Here is an 18,998-nt window from a genome sequence, read left to right as displayed (position 1 = left end):
GTGTCAGTGACCATCAAGCTTCTTTTTTAATTCAAAACATATATATATATATATATATATATATATATATATACACGTATATATATACACGTATATATATACGTATATATATATAAATAAAATGTTTATATAGATATATGTCTAAGTGAACTTATATACTTTGGTAAATTTTTTTTTCTGCTGATAAGTTATCTCTGTATTTATAGTAATAAAGTAAAATAACTATAACTATATTGAAACTATAATAAAAAATAGACTCGGGTTTACAACCGATACACTCGTTCACTTTACATAGCCTACTGATATCCAAATAAAGCATTTGTATACAATATGTTACACCATGCAACTTGTAAAAATAACAGATTAGGTAATTAAACAAATCGAAATAAAGTGAGTGAATGTAATACTGAGAACCACAAAACATTTAAATATATATTAGAGTAATATCAACTTGTTCAGGATAATGTGCATGCGTTGAGTAAGACAAAGAACCTGGGCTCTGGATCTGTTAGAATATGACTGGACATCACGATATCTATAGCGGTAAAATTGAGTAAGTGCGACTTTCGTTTTTCTTTAGAATCGAGCATCAGGCTGAAAATAGAGTGATAGAATAGATTCGATTGATGGCTGAATTTGAATGAGTTGAGTATTATCAAATATTATAATATTGTTTTTTTTCTCAGTAAGATTATTCTGCTGCGTGTCTCTTAGATTTTATGAGACGCAAATCATTCAGACCTTCTCTGACTAATGTTTCATGTTACTTTGATGAAACCTTAATGTATTTTCCACCTATGTAGCTCCAAGCATTATATGTGCTTGTATAGCTTAACAAAAAAACCCAAGCTGTCCCTGTAGAGATGTCTTATAGTTGTCACACTTCAAAACCAAATATGGATTGTTATCTGGAGCCCTTTATATTTCAAAGATGGCAAAATCATATCTCTTAAAAGCTCTCTGTGAAGAACAGCGTTTGTTCTCCGAACCACTCGTGGAATGGTTGATTCATCTCCTTGCTACAGATTAGCAAGATTTCTCTCTAAAATTACAGGTGGAGAAGGAGGATTGTCCATTTTAACAGAGCCAGACCCAGTAGTGGAAGCGCTTGTTTATAGTCTTTGATCAATAATCATATGTCTACTGAGATCACATTTTAATACAGTGCTAGGAATGGCAGGTGATCTAGGGATAGAGAAAGACACAGAGAGAGAGAGAGAGAGTGTGTGTGTGTATGTGTGTGTGATTGGGAGATTGTTGGGTATGGCAGCTGGTGAAGCATGGGAGGGAGTCACTGCATTGATTCTGCGTAGGAAATATATTTTTGAACGTGTCTTATAGTGTGAAGAATCGAGACAAAAGAGCTATTGATACACAATAAGTGCAAAAATAAATATACATCTAGGTTCATGCAGCAGAGTGAAAACTGTCTCGATCAGGTAGTATGTACTGTAACTAGCAGAGAATGTATTCGTTCTGCAACCATGAAACAACTGCCGCTTCCCCATGACTGAACTACACACTTTTGCCACTAGAGGAAGCTGAAAACTCCGATTGGATCCAGCAGGCTCAAATAGCAAAGGTACCCCGAATGACATCGTCATCATCGCTGGAAAGAACGTCAACCCTGTATAAAGTGCATTTCTGTATCAGCCACCATAGAACAGATGTGACGTAAAATCCTCTAGCACACAAAGAGTGCTGATGAACACCATGGCCTACAGGACCACAAATAAAGCAGACATAAAAAATATTTCTCACATGCTCACATACAAACATCCAACCCTCAAGAGAAACAGTATTGCACGTAACCTTCCAAAAGAAGTGGATGGATCCTTAACCACTTTGTACTAAAAGTCTCACAATACAACAAAATGATCAGTGTATTAGAGCAGTAACACACAAGGTCAAAAAAGACAACATATCTAGCACGCTCCAAGTCTCCTGCTAATCTAACTACGGAAATATCAAAACACAACAGTATAGTATTATGCACCCGAAGCTACAGCCAGCCATGATCCTAGTCACTCGACCACGGTCACTCCGGCACACTACTGTACCTTCGAGCACTGCTAGATGTATTGCAACACAACCATTAGCAACATGGGCTCTAACGGATCCCTCACACTTTTCTTCTTTCACAGAATACACAACATAAACCACCAAAACAAATAATCATAATTGAACCATGCAAACAACGATTACAAAATCATCAGAATGAAATCAGATAAAATGAGCTGTTCGAATAAGCTCGTGATCTTTTTTTGGGAAACGTGTTGAAAGGCTAGGCTCAGTCTACGCAGGCAACACTTTCTCATCCTCATATATATATATATGGTGTGTGGTTCATACTGAAAGCAAATAAGAGTGCAAGTGGTGGCTCAGAGTGAATTCTTCCTTTAACTTCACGCCTGAACGCAGCCATATTCTCACATGCTTTGCTGCATGTATAATATATAATTGTGAAATACAATGACTGCTTTTAGATTCACCAAAAAGCTGACTGCTGATAGGTCTGAAAGCCCACTCAACTGAAATGTTTTAAATACAACAATCACCAGTGCTGATATGTATTTTTGTATGTCTGCCCCTCTTAGTACTATCCTGTAATATTTCTGTAAATACTTTAGTTCTATGTATATACATATCTATTCACACACTAGCAGCATTCACAATATATGGATTTATGCATTTAAAACAGTATATATATATATATTTGTGTGTGCAAGTGATGATAAAAATTGTTGTCACTTGCTTCACTAGTGATATATGACATACATTATGTATAAATAGATCAGCCACAACATTAAAAACCACTGACAGATGAATTGAAAAAACATTGATTATTACATTACAATGGCACCTGTGAAAAATTGGGATATATATATATATCTCTACCGACCTAATATGTTTGAAGAGAAGACAAAATGTTCAGGAACGGTTTAAGGAGCATGACAAAGAGTTCAAGGTGTTTATTTGGCCTCCAAATTCCTCAGATTTGAATTTGATCAAATATCTGTTGAATATGCTGGAAAAACATGTCAGATTTATTCAGGCTCTCCCTCGTTATTTACAGGACTTACAGTAAAGGATCTGCTGCTAATTTCTTGGTGACAGATACCACAGCACACCTTTAGAGGTTTTGTAGAGTTAATGACTCAAAAAACAGAGCCCTTTTGGCAACATGAAGGGACCTAATAATAATAAGCTAGTGTTTTTAACGTTATGGCTGATCGGTGTGTAATACAGCTATATATCTATATACATATGAATGCTAATTAGTGAAGTACAAGTGACAATAACAGTGTTTATCTGAGCAGAAACAAATCACATACTTAAACTCTTACTGCTTTTTATGTGAAAACTCCCCAAAATAAAACCGACATTTACAAAAGTATCTGCATACAAAAATAAATAATGCAATGATTATATGACTTTTCCAGTTTCAGCTATTGCACAACCAGTTCTTTATGCACTTTCAGATCGTCTCTAACATTCATTTCATTTCGTACTATTCGATCGGTAAAAGATGTTGCTTAAACTACTCCTTCAGCAACTCCGTCTAGACCACATCCCATAGACGCTTTGTATACGATTGCATTTTTACTTGCATGAGTTTCGGGACAATATATTTCCTTTCTGTCTTTTGACAGTTTTTACTTCTTCCTATGTATATTCAAGTTAGCTCGCACTAATAATATTTAAACTGATATGTATTGTCAGTCATATGGCACAATCAACATGTGTATCATATAGTTTTACGATTTCTTTTGGTGTGGTCCAATACAGAATATATATGTATATATAGTAGTGGTATTTTATATAGATCTTTCTGTAAATGTAACAAACACATTTTCATGTTTGTAAAAAGCGACTAAAATGCTTCAAGTTCCCACAGATGGATCATATGAACACACACACACACACACACACACACACACACACACACACACACACACACACACACACACACACACACACACACACACACACACACACACACTTAATGAATCCACAGACTCATCAAATCACTTGTTACACAGTGGCTGCCAGTGCAGGTTGAGTGCTCGTGAAGGGGGCTACAGTACAGTACAGTACAGTACACTTCCCAATGCCACAGTGAAAAGCCTAAAGTCATCCTGAAGACTCTTAGCATCAACCCTGTGGCTTTCTTAGTAGTGAATCCCAGAAAACCGATATTTCTCAATACCTCTGAGATTTTACACCATGTAGACTTTTATCTGCTCCTCCTCCTCCTCCACCTCCTCCTCCTCCAACATTCTGTTTGTTACATGTTTCCTCTCACTTATGACACTCAGATAATACAGATAAGTCCTATTTGTTTTTGTTTTTTTTCTTGTTCTGTCATTTTGAGACAGCAAATCACAGATCTTCCCACTATTGTTTTGGCACATATAGTGTTTGGCAGGGAATAGCTATTCACATCCAATCAGGAGAAGTGAAAAATTTCAGGGCATACGCAGAGGACAACAATTAAACACAAATAAACACAAATTTCAAAAAATGGCAGAACTGTGCCAAGAAAACAGAGCACAAATGTATGTTTTTTCCAAGTACAGTCCGGGGGATCAAAGTGTTTCCACCTAGCACACTATGTGGGTGGCGAATATGGCCACATCAAACTGAAACATCACAGCGTGAGAGTCTCTTTCCGTGACTGTCAGTCCTTCTCATGACACATGACTTCTGGGAATTCAGCCCACAATGTGGCAAAAATAGCGGCGTGCCACCATCTCTGTCAGCTCCTTGGTCCGGGTCCATCGCAAAACTCATTGCTTCATCACAGTGATGTAACGACTGACAGATCCTCAGCTTGTCTGACTTCTGAACTCTTTCTGGAAAGTTTAGGCTTTTGTTTTTAAATAAATAAATAAATAAATAAATAAATAAATAAATAAATGTACAAACCAAAGCCTTAGAGGAAGCAGAAAGCTCCTAAAACCTTTCTATTTCTGCGACCTTCAGACGTCTCCTGATTGGATGGGAAAAGTAGGGGTTGGAGAAAACGTCAGGAATGCAGCAGAAAACGTACTGACATCAATAGTTTTTCCTTGTATCATATGTGGCACTGAACTCAGCAGGGCAAATCATAGATCATCGGATTACAAACAACAAACAAGAATGAGAATAGGCCAAGAACATGCGGTGGCCAATGAGAAAACTGCATGGAAAATGAGTAGAAGGCCTTAATGAGGGCTCCTTATAGAGAGAGAGAGAGAGAGAGCGGGCAATATGAGGATCTGTCGTAGCTCCATTTTAGGGTGGGGGTCAGATAAGCGCAGGGAATTCTGGGATATTGCTTGGGGGTGGTAGGGGAATGTTTTGGGGTTTGACTATGTGAATGAAACATTTTTCAGGGTTGAGGCTGGGGGTGGGTTTGTGGGCAAGTTGTTCTTTCAAGAATAAATGGTGATGACCTCACGACCTCCACCACGTACGAGGAGGACACGGTTGAGACCCTCAGTGAGAACCTCAAGGAATTCCATATCTGAAAAAAAGAAAGTGTTAAGGAAACATTTCATATATGGTGCGACACACAGATGCACATCCAAAAATTGTAATAGTGAGACATAGAGAGATTGGTGACAATATGTTTCATTCTAATCCAGATATAAATGGCTTCAATGTTTTAAATAAGTCTAACCAGCTACTTAACCTAAAAGTCCTGCATGAAGCAGATGAGGTAAAATGTATAATCTTATAAACAATATGTTGATTTAAAAAAAAACAATATTTATTTTACAGCTTCAATTACTTTATCAGATGCCAAAAAAGAATCTCTGCCTGTTTTATTGTGACCATGTGCAACAATGTATGTCTTTTTCCTGTCACTCTTCACAGTGGTGGTTAAAGGCTGAATAAAAGTAGAGACTTAGGGCTTTAAGAATTTGTAGTTTCTCATAAGTATTTATTTTTTTTTACCACCCTAATAGAGGCATAAAAACATAAAAAATGTTTCATAAAAAAGGTGCAAAAATGGTTAGTTTTGTTTCCCACAAATATTTATATTTATATTACCATTTGTCAAAGTAAATGGTGATTTCAAACCCATTTCTGTTCTCTGAGATGCCCCAAATGTTTGCTTATTGCCCCAACAAAGGTCAAAGTACTTCACCACTGAACGCCAACATTGTCCTGACTGATTGCATGTAAGAATTTCAGCCAAATCATTCATTTGTTTATACGGATTGAAAATGTCTCATTAGTTGACTTCCAATACACCTTTTTACCAGTGTACTGTGGTGATAATATAACATTAATATACAAATATAAATAATACCTAAAGAGCTGAAACTGTAAGATCAGATATGCAAGCAGTGCTTCTGAGGCTGCAGATGCTGAAACCTGTTGATATTCATCAAACAAAATGTTCTAACCATAATCCAGGTTTCCAAATTTTAGAGAATGAAAACAAATGATTTCTCTTTACATTTCCTAATTCTATTACGACTACAGCGGCAACAGACAGTGTTAACAGTGGCTATTGATGTTAATAGTTATTACGTGATCTAACCTCTATATTATTTATTACATACAGTATGCTGAAGCTCAGTGATAGTGTTGCTGCCTCAGAGCTCACACTGTAGTCTGTAGGTTCTCCAGTTTTCTTCCTCTTCCTAACTGCATGCCAGTAAAATGGTGTGAATGAGTGCGTGTGTGTGTGAACGGTTTGCTGGCCCGGTGTCTGATCCGAGGGTGTGTTCCAGCTTCACACCCAGTATTTCTGGGATAAATGCCAGGATTTTGTTTTACTCCTGAGCAGAATGAAAAAGTTACTAAAGAAGAATGTGGGAGAAAAAAAAAAAAAAAGAAAATACTATACACAGTACAAGTTAAAGGATACAGTTCTCATCTCCAGTTCTGTTCTTAGGTGGTCCAGGCATGTTGAGCAGCACCAACTTGGCCTCACCAGATTTCTTCACGATTTCACCATTGAGTCTGAGAGCAGTGTGCATGCGTCTGACGTTGGACTGGTTTCTGTGTGGAGAATGGGAAGAAATGTTAGCTGAAGTCATTAATAACTTGTTTTAGAAATGTTTGTGTGTGTGTGTGTGTGTGTGTGTGTGTGTGTGTGTGTGTGTGAGAGAGACAGACAGAGACATAGAAATGTGATACTTACAGATTCTCCCACTCTCTGTTGCATGGCAAAATAGAAAAATAACAAATCGTATAAACAGAGATAGCAAACACAAATCAGTCCTGATGACCCGAAGACATCCAAGCAAATCTTTTTAAAACATCTTTCATGCTCATCAACATTCGCTGAGTATCAACCCTGTTTTTTGTCTTTTTCTCCAGAAGATGGCACTGTAGCCCTGAGCTAGCGAATCGTCAGTGTGTTTGAAAACTATGGGGACAAGAGGCCATTTTCTGAGCACTAAATATACAAGAACCTGACGCTGATTTTTCTTTTTACACCAAATGCACAATTTTCTGTGATCCTTTATTGCTCCTTGAATGTAATCCCATAATTCCTTGGCCACCTCTACTTGATATGCAGAAGCAAAAATGGACCGCATGTCGACACTCACGGTTTCATACTGAAAAGGTCTTTGATGGCCCCAGGTGTGCTGGCTCCTGGAGGTTTGGGCTGCTCTCCATCACATTTGGCCTCGGTCCAGGTCATCTGGACAGCTGTGCTGGGAGTCACGGCCTCAGTGGCAGGGGACTGTGGGGTGGCGGGTGTTGGTGGGTTGGTGCTCTTATCGTGGATGAGCTGCTCCTGTGGAGGTTGGGATACAGTGACACACTGTAGAGGCAGGGCAAGGCACAACAAGTACACATGGACAGTGTGAGGGCAAAGGAGGAAGACGTAGAGATATATATATTTGTTATATCCGACAATGAGTGAGAGAACGAGAGAAATCGTGACATTTTATTTTACATCTACTTGCAGTGCAACAAGATCATCAGATGTATTGAACACCAAAAAAAACCCATACCTGCCATGTTAGAGCCAAACTACACAATTATGAACTCCTTTTTTTTTTTTTTTTTTTTTACCAGAGTTTCATATAAAAGTGAAGCAGAAATGTGCAGTTTTTCTCAAGTACTTCTGTTTTTTTCCTAGCCTATTAGAGGCAATATATTCATAGAAATTTTCCAAAACACTAGTGATATCAAACCCTTTTCTACTCTCTGATATGTCTATATAATCAGAACTCTACCTCTTCCTCTGGTTTATCCTCCTTGCTGCTGGATGCTGCTTCCTCAGTCACACTCAGATGGGTGTTGACTGTCGCTGGGTTCTTGCGACGAATCGAACCACGTGAACTATCAGCGATGCTTTGAATCTGTGAAAAACACACTACAAGCATTTAACACAGCTAGAAAAAATGTAGAAGAAACAGAAAATGGTTATAAATGGGTCTCGTGTACAGTACATTAAACAGTAATATAAAACGTTCTATTGCTTTTTTTGCACACGAGACCCATTTTGTGAGACCAGTTGCAACAGCATTTATAAGACAAATGTACAGGATGCTATGGAGAAGCAGCCCTTACTATAGTTTCCTGCATTGTGACAGTTGCTACAACACAAAAACAAAATGCCATATGGACCACCTATCCGTCTTACATCCACAGAGTTTTACTATGTTCTGCTCAAGTTCTTCGGCTTATTTTACTGCGCGGTCTTTATTGCACAAGCGCTCTACATGTAGTAACGGACAGTGTAATTAGTTCTGTGTTGTGTCTTGTAGTTCTGTGTTTTATGTAGCATCATGATCCTGGAGGAACATTGTTTTATTTAACTATGTACTGTACACCAGCTGTACTGTATATGCCTGAAATGACAAAAAAAAAACTTGACTTGAGTTGAAACATCCCCTATATCTTGTGTGGATCGGGGGGTATATTTTTCAGCCCGCTTTGCTGACACATCTGTAACACATGAACAGCAGCGACTGAAAAGGAAATTATACATCAATATACCATTTTTTTTCTTTGGGAAAATGTTTTTGGAGGAAGAAAACTAAAAGCAGACAGACTAAACACACATTGTGTGAATCTTAATTTGAGTGTGTTTAAATTTTTGGCCACACGTAATTCTTAATATGGCACAGATGAGACCTGGATATGCAGAAGAGAATGCGATGCTCAAACCGAATCATTTAATTGTCACGCCTTTAACAGATATTAGATTTTAGCTCTCCCGTTCTTCCTAACATCGCAACCGGCTGTCGCCGAACCGAAGTATTCCTGGCTAAACTGGGCATGCTTGCTTCAGCAAACATTATTAGGTGTTCTCTAAAACCCAACCAGGGACTGCAGTTAGCTAACCATTTCAACAGGGAGTCCCTAGAGACGTCAAGATCCGATTTGATTTCAATTATTCGAATGTGAAATCCAGAGGGTTGAAATGTATCATCTATCGATTAGGAACTTACTATAGAGTAATGGAGTGGTGATGAAGTTATAAAGCCTCTAAACAAACTACACCACAGTCACGTGACTTCAAAGTCAGCACCCCGAAGCCTCCAACAAGTCTTTCATCAAGTCTTTATTTAAAAACATGTTTCCTGTCACAAGGATCCACTGTGCTTGTGGATGGGTTCCCTTTTGAGTCTGGTTCCTTTCAGGGTTTCTTTCATTTTTAACTTTACATTTTCTATGCGTCCGTAAAGCTGCTTTGAGACAATGTCCTTTGTTAAAAGCACTATACAAATAAATTGAATTGAAAATGTAATAATCGTACATGAAATTTAATTGATTCAATACTGTGTAGTCAGTAAGAGACAATAATTAGGGCATTGTCTGGACTCATACATACATAATCATAAGTAAGGAAACTAAAAGAAGCTCTTGGTATTAAGACTTTTTTAGACTTGGATTTTAAAAGAATAGAAAAAAAAAAATCATTAAAGATTGCAGTGCTCAAGGACTCCTGGACAGAGATGGGAAATGCTACTCTAGGCTAAAAAAGCTAAGTAGTGCTTTGCAAATCATACAACACCATAACACAATTTTACTTCATTTGCATGCCGCTTACAGCAGTGTAACTACTGCTAATTGTTGCCCTCTCCTGAAGAACAGAATAGCTGGAAAGTAAATCCATTTAGCTCAGACTGATCGACACTTTCGCTCCAAACTGCGTGTGTTTGTATTTGCGTTTTTCAAAAAGTGTATGTGGGCTTGCCTCACGCTCACGCTCTGTCTTAGTGAGATTGATCTGCTTGAGGATCTGAGAGCGCTGTTCCATCATCAGGGTCTTTTCATAGGTGTAGGCTGAGATGTCGCTGTCATGCTGCAGAGAAGAACAAAGGAGATGTTCTCAGAATGTGAAGATGGAAAGAGGAGAGAAAATCTAAAGATGGTTTAATTGGGAAAATGAGAGAGAGAGAGAGAGAGAGAGAGAGAGAGAGAGAGAGACAGAGAGAAGAGAGAGAGAGAGAGAGGGAGAGAGAGAAGAGCTCTCTCCGCCTATTCGCTGCGCTCTCTTCTCTTTCGCTCTCTCCTCGCTCTCTCTCTCTCTCTCTCTCTTTCCCTCTCTCTGTCTCTCTCTCCCTCTCTCCTCTCTCTCTCTCTTCTATTCTTTATTTCTCTCTCTCCCCTCTCTCTTTCCTGTTCTCTATACACTTTCTTCCCTCTCTGTTCCTCCTCTCTCTCTTTTCTCTCCTCTCTCTCTCTTACTCTCTCTTTCCTCTTATGCTACTCTCTCTCGCCCTCTCTCTTCCTCTTCTTTAACTCTCTCTCCGTCCTCTCTCTATCTCGCGCCTCGCTGCGGGCTCGCGCAGTGCCGCGCGCCTTCGCTGCTCGTCGCTCTCTCGCTCGCTCCTGCGCCTGGCCGCGCCCGGCCGCGCTCTCGCTCGCCTAGCTCGCTCTTGCTCGCGCGCGCTGTCGCGCTCGCCCGCGCGCGCGCGCCAGTGCGCGCGTCGCGCGCGAGAGAGAGAGAGACAGAGAGAGAGAGAGAGACCCACCATCTCTACTACTTCCACCTGGGCGTCGATACGCAAGTGGTACAGGAAGGTGGTTAAGTCTTTCTTCATCTGAATAGAATTATCATCCATCTGAGCCACAGTGAAGATGCGCATCCTGCACTTCCTCCACACCTTCAGACACACACACACACACACACACACACACACACACACACACACACACACACACACACACACACACACACACACACACCATGATTAACTATATAGTATGTAACACATACAGTATAGTCATTCTCCTTTATTACTTGCTTATTTGAATAGTATATCAGTGTAGTTCTTTAGGTTACATTTGTTTTCGAAGTACAGTACAACTCACTCAGAACCACAGGCTGCTTCATTTTTGCAAAACGGATTTAGGCAAAATGACTTTAACAAGCTAGAACCATTAATGATTTAACAAACCCCAGGGGAACCCTTTGCTCTTAAGGCTATATTCATAACTGAGTTTAGTGAGGAGTTAATAATAAAATTAAACACATCACATAATATTCAGATGTACATTTCTGGGCAAAAGTCTTAATCTTAGACACTGTATATATGTTTTTTTTTCTGTAGAATATATTTCTTTCTATAATTTTGTTATATATTGTAGGAAGTCTGAATTATTGAGCCAGTACAAAACAAGAACTCAAATGCTAGAGTATGGCCAAAGAGTGTATAAATATATTACAAGTATTATAGCATAAAATAATGCCACAACTGAATAGTCCAGGAGTCAGCGTGCTTACCTTGTGATGGCGCAGGAGGAAGGGCAGTAGCATGAGCATGCCACCATCATGAACAATCCACCACACATCGATGTAACCCTCAGTGAAGCGCTCACCATTCGATGGGAAAGCTGCAATATTCTTAGCCACCAGCAAGGCTTTACTGGCAGCCGTGGTCTCTCTGACCAACTCTATAAAAGAGAACAGACAATTTCTGTGACATGACAAAAACATTTTAATGTACAAGGGACATCAACATTCTACACATCCCTGTTTAAATGGCAGAATTTCTTTCAACAACTGAGATACAACACACTCTTTGCAAACCATGGCTTCACCAGTCAGATTAAAAATACTGAATTTCATTTACATCGCTTACTGTACTACACATGAACTGAATTCATTTCCAGCTTGGTTTTGTACAGTCAACATGACTTAATTATGTATATTCAAACACCAGAAATACAATTCTACATGCAGCCACAACACAGGATGAAACCCAAGACCCTGTGTGACAGCAATGATATCTCTACCTCTTTACTACCTGAAATATATACCTGAATTTATTTGTATAGTGCTTTTAACAATTCACATTGTCTTTACAGAAGTATGGAAACAGAAAAAAATAAAATTAACATAAAACCAAGAATATAAACAAACAAACAAATAAATAAATAAAAACAAGATTTTACACACACACACACACACACACACACACACACACACACACACACACACACACACACACACACAAACATATATATACAAACAAACAAATAAATAAATAAATTTAAAGTTTAAAATTAATGTAAAAATATGAATAAAATTTTTTTAAATATTATTTATCTCTAACATTTATCCCTAATGAGCAATATGAGGAAGAAACCTTGAGAGGAAGCAGACTCAGAAGGGAACCTCATCCTTGTTTGAGTGACACTGGACAGTAAATAATGTAAATGTAAATAATGTCCTTTCTACAACAGTTTATAATAATGCAACCGAGAGCTTCTGAGGAACTAATGGGTCAGCACAAACTCTGAGATTCACACAGACCCAACACCAATTTCTTTCTGCCAGAGTCTTCAAATGATTGCTGATAAAGACCGGACCATACAGCTGACCGATACAACAATGAAACCTTCTGTTGATTTCTCATCTGCGATTTGTAAATAGATCTGTTTTTGTTGCAAAATTGTTATTAATAGAAGCTCGACAATGACTATTAGCATGTTATCACCATCGGGTTCTGAGTTATATTAATCAATAATAATCTCATCTTTTGATGATAAAAATTCTTTTTTTAACAATTACTACTTCCAAAAAATAATACATTAATAATACATTATTTAATTTAATCATGCAAGTACGATTTTGCACAATCCGATTTTTTTTTTTATTTTAATGGATATAGATTTTAGTCCCTTCTGTGTTTCAGATGATTTAAACTCTGCTTTTATCCGATTATGAGAGCCCAATGATGATTAGAGTCTGATTATTTAAGTGCCTCTCTATTGCAGGTTAACGTTTCCCCACAGTCTGTAACACGTGCTGTAACGGTCACATGGTCACTCTTCATGTGAAGTGGATGTGAGAAGCAATGACTCACCGATGAAGTTCCTCCACAGCTGATGATCTTCAGCCTGTTTCCAGTTACGTGGCCAGCTTAGGAGCACGGTGTTGTGCTGGAGGCCTCCGAGCCCACTGACCTGCACCAGGTGCGAGGTGGCATCGCGGATGTTGGAGGAAACCACCACCTGGCAGAAACCCTTCACCTTCTCTGCTTCCATTAGCTTCTTCAGGGACTGTGAGGAAGAGGTGAAGAAAATAAGGAAGTTTGTATATAGCATGGTTTCATTTCCGTAGTCCATTTCATAATTCATATCTGGTAGCACTTTATATTTAGAATTAAAAATTGCACATTTTCTCTACGAATGCATTGTAGCCTCCAGATTAAACCCAAACAATCACTTTCATAGCAGGACATTTTGTTACAGTATTAAGCACATAAAATTAATTTTCCTTTAGTATCAGGTGGGTGTAAGTGTTGACATGTGGCACAGATAAAATGTACTTTTTGTACTTAACTGTACTTTGAAATTCAGATTTTAGGATATGCTCTGAACGAACAAGATGTCCATGGATAACAACTCTGTGTGTTTGTGTGTCTGTTTGTGTGTGTGTTACCTGTTCGGCTTGTTGGGCCAGAGGGTGATCGTCCAGGAAGATTCCGGTTAGTGCAGTGCCCACAATTGTGAGTCCTTTCCCTGCTTTCAGTTGACTGGTCAGAGACAGAAGACGAGGCTGTTCAACATTCTGCTCTGCATCCATACTGACTAGCACTAAGATCTGAGGCCTGGAGGAGAAGACACAGGGACAGAGACAGAGACAGAGACAGAGAGAGAGAAATGGCATGATGCTTGTTTCTGTAGGTTTTTAATTTGTTTAGTCTGCTTGTGTATGTGCCTTTCAGTCCTCACCTCCAGTTCTTGGTGTGTGGTGGCCCCTCTTCCAGCCTCATAAGTGCGTAGCGTGCTGCACTCAGGGACAGCCCACGGATTCCATCACCCCACTCTTTCTCTGCCCTATTAACAATCGAGTGCAACCCAAATTAGTGTGTATGAAACCATGCACACACGCACACACACGCACACACACACACACACACAAGCATACAGACAAACACACACACATGCACATACAGTACAAATACACACACAACCATACGTACACATACACACAGCCACACATACACACAGCCACACAAACACACAGCCACACACAGCCATACACATACACACACACACACACACACATACACAGCCACACATACACACACAGCCACACACACAGCCACGTACACACACAGCCACAGATACACACACACACAGCCACACATACACACACAGCCACACTTACACACACACACAGCCACACATACACACACAGCCACACATACACACACAGCCACACATACACACATACACACACAGCCACACCAACAAACACACAGTCACACAACCATACAGTCACACATACGCAAGCTCACACATACGCGCGCACACACACACACACACACACACACACACACACACACACACACACACACACACACACACACACACACACACACACAATGCTGTAATCCTCTCAGACCCTCCTCACTTTTTAAACCCCAGTCATCAGGTCACATCACAACTTGACTTTCGGCACAAAATAAATCAAATCCTGGATCACATTCTGTCTGGGAGGATTAGACAAAAAGTGGCTCATCAAGCGCCAAAAAACCTGCTCTCCCCTCTCTGTCACGGTCTCGTTCACGTTCCACTCACCCCCGGAACTCGATATACTTGTAGATACAGCCGGCGATTGCCATGGCAACAATGGCATAGTACCAAGAGCAGATGAACATGAGCGAGAGACACAGGCTCATGCCCAGGAATGACAGAGCCCTGCAGTGACAGAAGAAGAAAGAACGAGAGACATATTTAATATTTGTCTGAAGCAGACTGAAGACTGAGAAGTCAAGTTTTGCACTGGCAACTTCATTTATTTATCCTCATAGATTCATGTGTAATGGTGAAAGAATAAATTCTGCATTAATTATTGAGTGATGGATAAGACACGGCTGTGTCTCACCAACCTAACATCCCCAGCTAACAACTATAATTCCTTCCATCTCCTGTATGCCCTGTGTGCGCATGTGTGTATGTTAAGCGCACCAGTGGTAGAATTTGAAGCGAGGTCTCCAGTTGGGGGTCCGTAACAAAGTCTGTACAGCGCATGCAAGGTTCACAAACATATAGCACATCAAGAAGAACCTGTAAAGAGGGAGAGCAAAAGACAATGAGACAATGTAATAATGAAATGATTTCCATAATGCAGTAATCAGTCCCTCCAGGATTTTGCTGATTTTTGTGATCACTATGGCCATAGATGCCTGAATTTTCTTTCTAAAATCTGTGATGCAACTTAAGAAAAATTGCTTAGTTAAATTGCAAAGACGGGACACATGTACTGACTTTCTATGATAGCTGTACTTATGTTTGATGCATGTGAATTGAAGAGGGCTTTGAGCCCAATGTGTGCTGTGACGATATCACCTGATGCCTCTTGGCATAAATCTGCAACTTAGACCATATACAGGAAGCTATTTATGGTCTAAGCTGTGACGATGTCACCTGACGCCTCTTGGCACAAATCTGCAGAAAATCTGTGGTAATTTTGAAAAACTGCCAGCTCCACGGGATACTACAGAGTTCAAATTTGCGTTCGTTTACAAAATCATGCAATCCTGGAGGGACTGAATGATGGTACATCTGCATTGTGTGACTCTAATGAGTGTTGTTTACATTGAGAGGATTGGCGCGACTGAGTCCAGAGAAGCGATAAGGATTCCACACTCACAGATGCAGGCAGTCAGGAGCAGAGCCCACGTGGGCTCCCCGTTTGCTTTGCCATGACCGAATACCTGTAACACACACGCACACACACACACAGATAAAAGATATGAAAAACAGACCCCCCCACAAACACTGTAAACTAGTTTGTAGTGTTTGATTTGTGTGCTATGTGCATAAATTAATTTCTCTCCTTTTCCTACATTTCTGGAATCTAGTTGAATGTGGAAAGGCATGAAAAGAATGAGCATGCTATGGTAATATTTCCAAATTCCGACATAAAACATTGTGCTACAGTTCACATAAAAACCTTTGTGTAAAAACCTACATGCACTTTACATATTGACCATTAATTACATCTTAAATATATTTACACTTTTCCAGCAATACACAAAGGGAGATGTCGAGAAACACTTAGCTCCACAACTTTCATCTATCCCCAGACAAATTTAATAATGAATTAACAAATGTATTATTTATTAATTATTCTTTTCCAGGAACAATGGGTGTGATTTGGGAATACACCCGGGATTGGAAGATAGAACAATGCCAGGCACCACACACACACACGCACACGCACGCACACACACACACACGCACGCGCACGCACACACACACACACACACACACACACACACACACACACACACGCACACGCACACGCACACGCACACGCACACGCACACGCACACGCACACACACACGCACACGCACACGCACACACACACACACACACATTTATCACGATTGCTGCAAGGGCAGACAATTAATTTGATAAAGTTTAAACAAACAAGCAAACAAAGACTATAAGTGAAGATGTGGCATACACGACAAACACAACGACGAAAAACACACAGAAAGCAGAACTAAATAAGAGCGCTAATGAGGAGTAACATGACAGACTAGTAACAGGTTAGAGATGAGTTAGTTATTAATAGTTAGTTAGTTTTAGTTAATGATTAGTAACAGGTGTGAGGGATCAGTGAAATGCTACAGGGTCATGTGACTTGCTGGGGCTGATGAGTAGTTCAGTGAAGCCATGTTATCATTCACAACTATGAATAATTTAAAGTCGCTAATTCAACCACTGTTATATTTTTAGAAGATGTGAAAATACTGGAAAAGTATTTCCAGAGGAAGTTCATGTGGACATAGAAAGAACATAGTAAGACAGCAATCAGCTCAGAAACAAACCAAGGACCCTGGAGCTGTAAGGTGACACCCCGACTTTTCAAAAATAATAATAACACTAAATGGTGTGCAAGTGTGACTCACTCTAAGAAACGGCACTATCCCATCCCTAGCGATGGCCTGCAGAAGACGTGGTGCACCAGTCAAACTCTGAAGCCCCGCCCCACAAGTGGAAAAGAAAGAGCCGAAGACGATGACCCAGGGAGAGGGCCACGCTAACGTTCCTATCACCAGGTTCCCTCTTACTGCCTCACCGAATCTGACAAAACACACACAAACACACAAGTGTAAAAAGAGGATGCTCCTCTAAGGCTACATGGTTCATATAGTCAAGATTAGGACTAATTAAAACAAAAACATGAAAAGACATGAAACTTACTTGTCTCTCAGGACAACTCCCTCAATGCAGGAGCCAAACAGCAAAACACTAGACATGTCTAAGGGTCTGAGTTAGAGAAATACTTTATTTAATCAAGCTTCCTCATTTAATCAAGCATCAGTGGCTGATCCAGTATTAACAGTATTGACCTGCATTGATGAGTATAAAACTGGCACTAAAGGGTTAATATTGCAATATAAGCTCAAAGTTCTGAAACATGGATCATTGCAAAGGTCCCCTTTAATAAATAATACATTATTTACTATATTTCCATTACAACAAGATGTGTGTGTGACATGTATGTGTGGTGTAAGGATACAGATGAAGGAGGTGGTGCTGATAGCCAGAATGGTACCAATGGGGATGGACTTCTGAGCATCCCGCAGATCACCAGAGCGGTTCGAACCTGCCATGATGCCTGTTACACACATAAAGAGACAGGCAAAAACATTTTTCGTTACTTTGCCTGCTACAAAGTAGCATGTTTCATTTATAGCATTGTTTCATTTTTGTATGTTTAGATAAAATAGCCAGGTGACATGAGTATTCACGTGTTTGGTTGGAAAATCCAAAAATTCCTCATTCACAGCTTATTCTACACATGATCACAGGGAACCTGGAACGTATCCCAGAGGACTCAGGGAATCTGGATGGGGTGGCAACCCATCACAAGGCACAAAATCACAAACCCAATCACACACTACAGACAATGTAGAGAATCCAATCAACATGCCAACAATACACTTTGAATACACATGTTCCTCAAACAATTACTGAACAATTTTTTTTGCCGTTTTAAAGATGCGCTCACCCAGTTTCCGAAACATCACAAATACAGCATTTTCCGCACTATAAGGCGCACCGGATTATAAGGCGCAGTCTCAATTACGGGGTCTATGTCTGTACTTAACCCATACATAAGGCGCACCGTATTATAAGGCGCACCGTATTATAAGGCGCACCGTATTATAAGGCGCACCGTATTATAAGGCGCACCGTATTATAAGGCGCACCGTATTATAAGGCGCACCGTATTATAAGGCGCATGCTAAAACATACGGTCTACAAAAAAAGGTAACAGAAGCAAAACAGTGAGTTTAGTTGAAGTTTATTCCACTATTTAACAACATACACATTATTTTTTAATCAATCTTCTCCCACAAATCCATCAAAGTCCTTATCTACTGTGTTTTCTTAACTTGGCGCAGTACATTTTCTTGCTTCCTCCACTTCCGAACCACAGATACATTGGTGTTGAATACTTTTCAGCTGCTCTATTCCCATTTACAACCGTGTAACTGATAGCCTGTAGTTTGTATTGTGCCTCGTAAGCATCTGATTTTTATTGGCGGATGGCAAA

At 39.7% G+C, this 18,998-nt stretch overlaps 1 protein-coding gene across 2 annotated transcripts in view; it reads right to left on the bottom strand.

The window, feature by feature from the left end:
* Window positions 1-652: 652 nt before the first annotated feature.
* slc12a5a (solute carrier family 12 member 5a) overlaps window positions 653-18,998 on the bottom strand; it is a 144,600-nt gene continuing 126,254 nt past the window's right edge. For both annotated transcript variants that reach the window (XM_047814200.1, XM_047814201.1), the window contains exons 10-26: window positions 17,958-18,056; window positions 17,639-17,696; window positions 17,344-17,518; window positions 16,021-16,139; window positions 15,391-15,489; window positions 15,001-15,120; window positions 14,149-14,253; window positions 13,856-14,024; window positions 13,278-13,473; window positions 11,693-11,862; window positions 10,941-11,072; window positions 10,160-10,267; window positions 8,190-8,315; window positions 7,554-7,744; window positions 7,142-7,156; window positions 6,866-6,999; window positions 653-5,509 (exon numbers count right to left, since the gene is read on the bottom strand). In XM_047814200.1, coding sequence (XP_047670156.1) covers window positions 5,418-5,509; window positions 6,866-6,999; window positions 7,142-7,156; window positions 7,554-7,744; window positions 8,190-8,315; window positions 10,160-10,267; window positions 10,941-11,072; window positions 11,693-11,862; window positions 13,278-13,473; window positions 13,856-14,024; window positions 14,149-14,253; window positions 15,001-15,120; window positions 15,391-15,489; window positions 16,021-16,139; window positions 17,344-17,518; window positions 17,639-17,696; window positions 17,958-18,056 — 2,108 coding nt within the window. In that variant the 3' untranslated portion in view covers window positions 653-5,417. The remainder of the gene's footprint in view (window positions 5,510-6,865; window positions 7,000-7,141; window positions 7,157-7,553; window positions 7,745-8,189; window positions 8,316-10,159; window positions 10,268-10,940; window positions 11,073-11,692; window positions 11,863-13,277; window positions 13,474-13,855; window positions 14,025-14,148; window positions 14,254-15,000; window positions 15,121-15,390; window positions 15,490-16,020; window positions 16,140-17,343; window positions 17,519-17,638; window positions 17,697-17,957; window positions 18,057-18,998) is intronic.

The sequence above is a fragment of the Tachysurus fulvidraco genome, chromosome 5, assembly GCF_022655615.1.
Source record: "Tachysurus fulvidraco isolate hzauxx_2018 chromosome 5, HZAU_PFXX_2.0, whole genome shotgun sequence".
Taxonomy (NCBI): Eukaryota; Metazoa; Chordata; class Actinopteri; order Siluriformes; family Bagridae; genus Tachysurus; species Tachysurus fulvidraco.
Note: the sequence above shows the minus strand (reverse complement) of the source record. Positions and strands in the feature narration are given on the sequence as shown.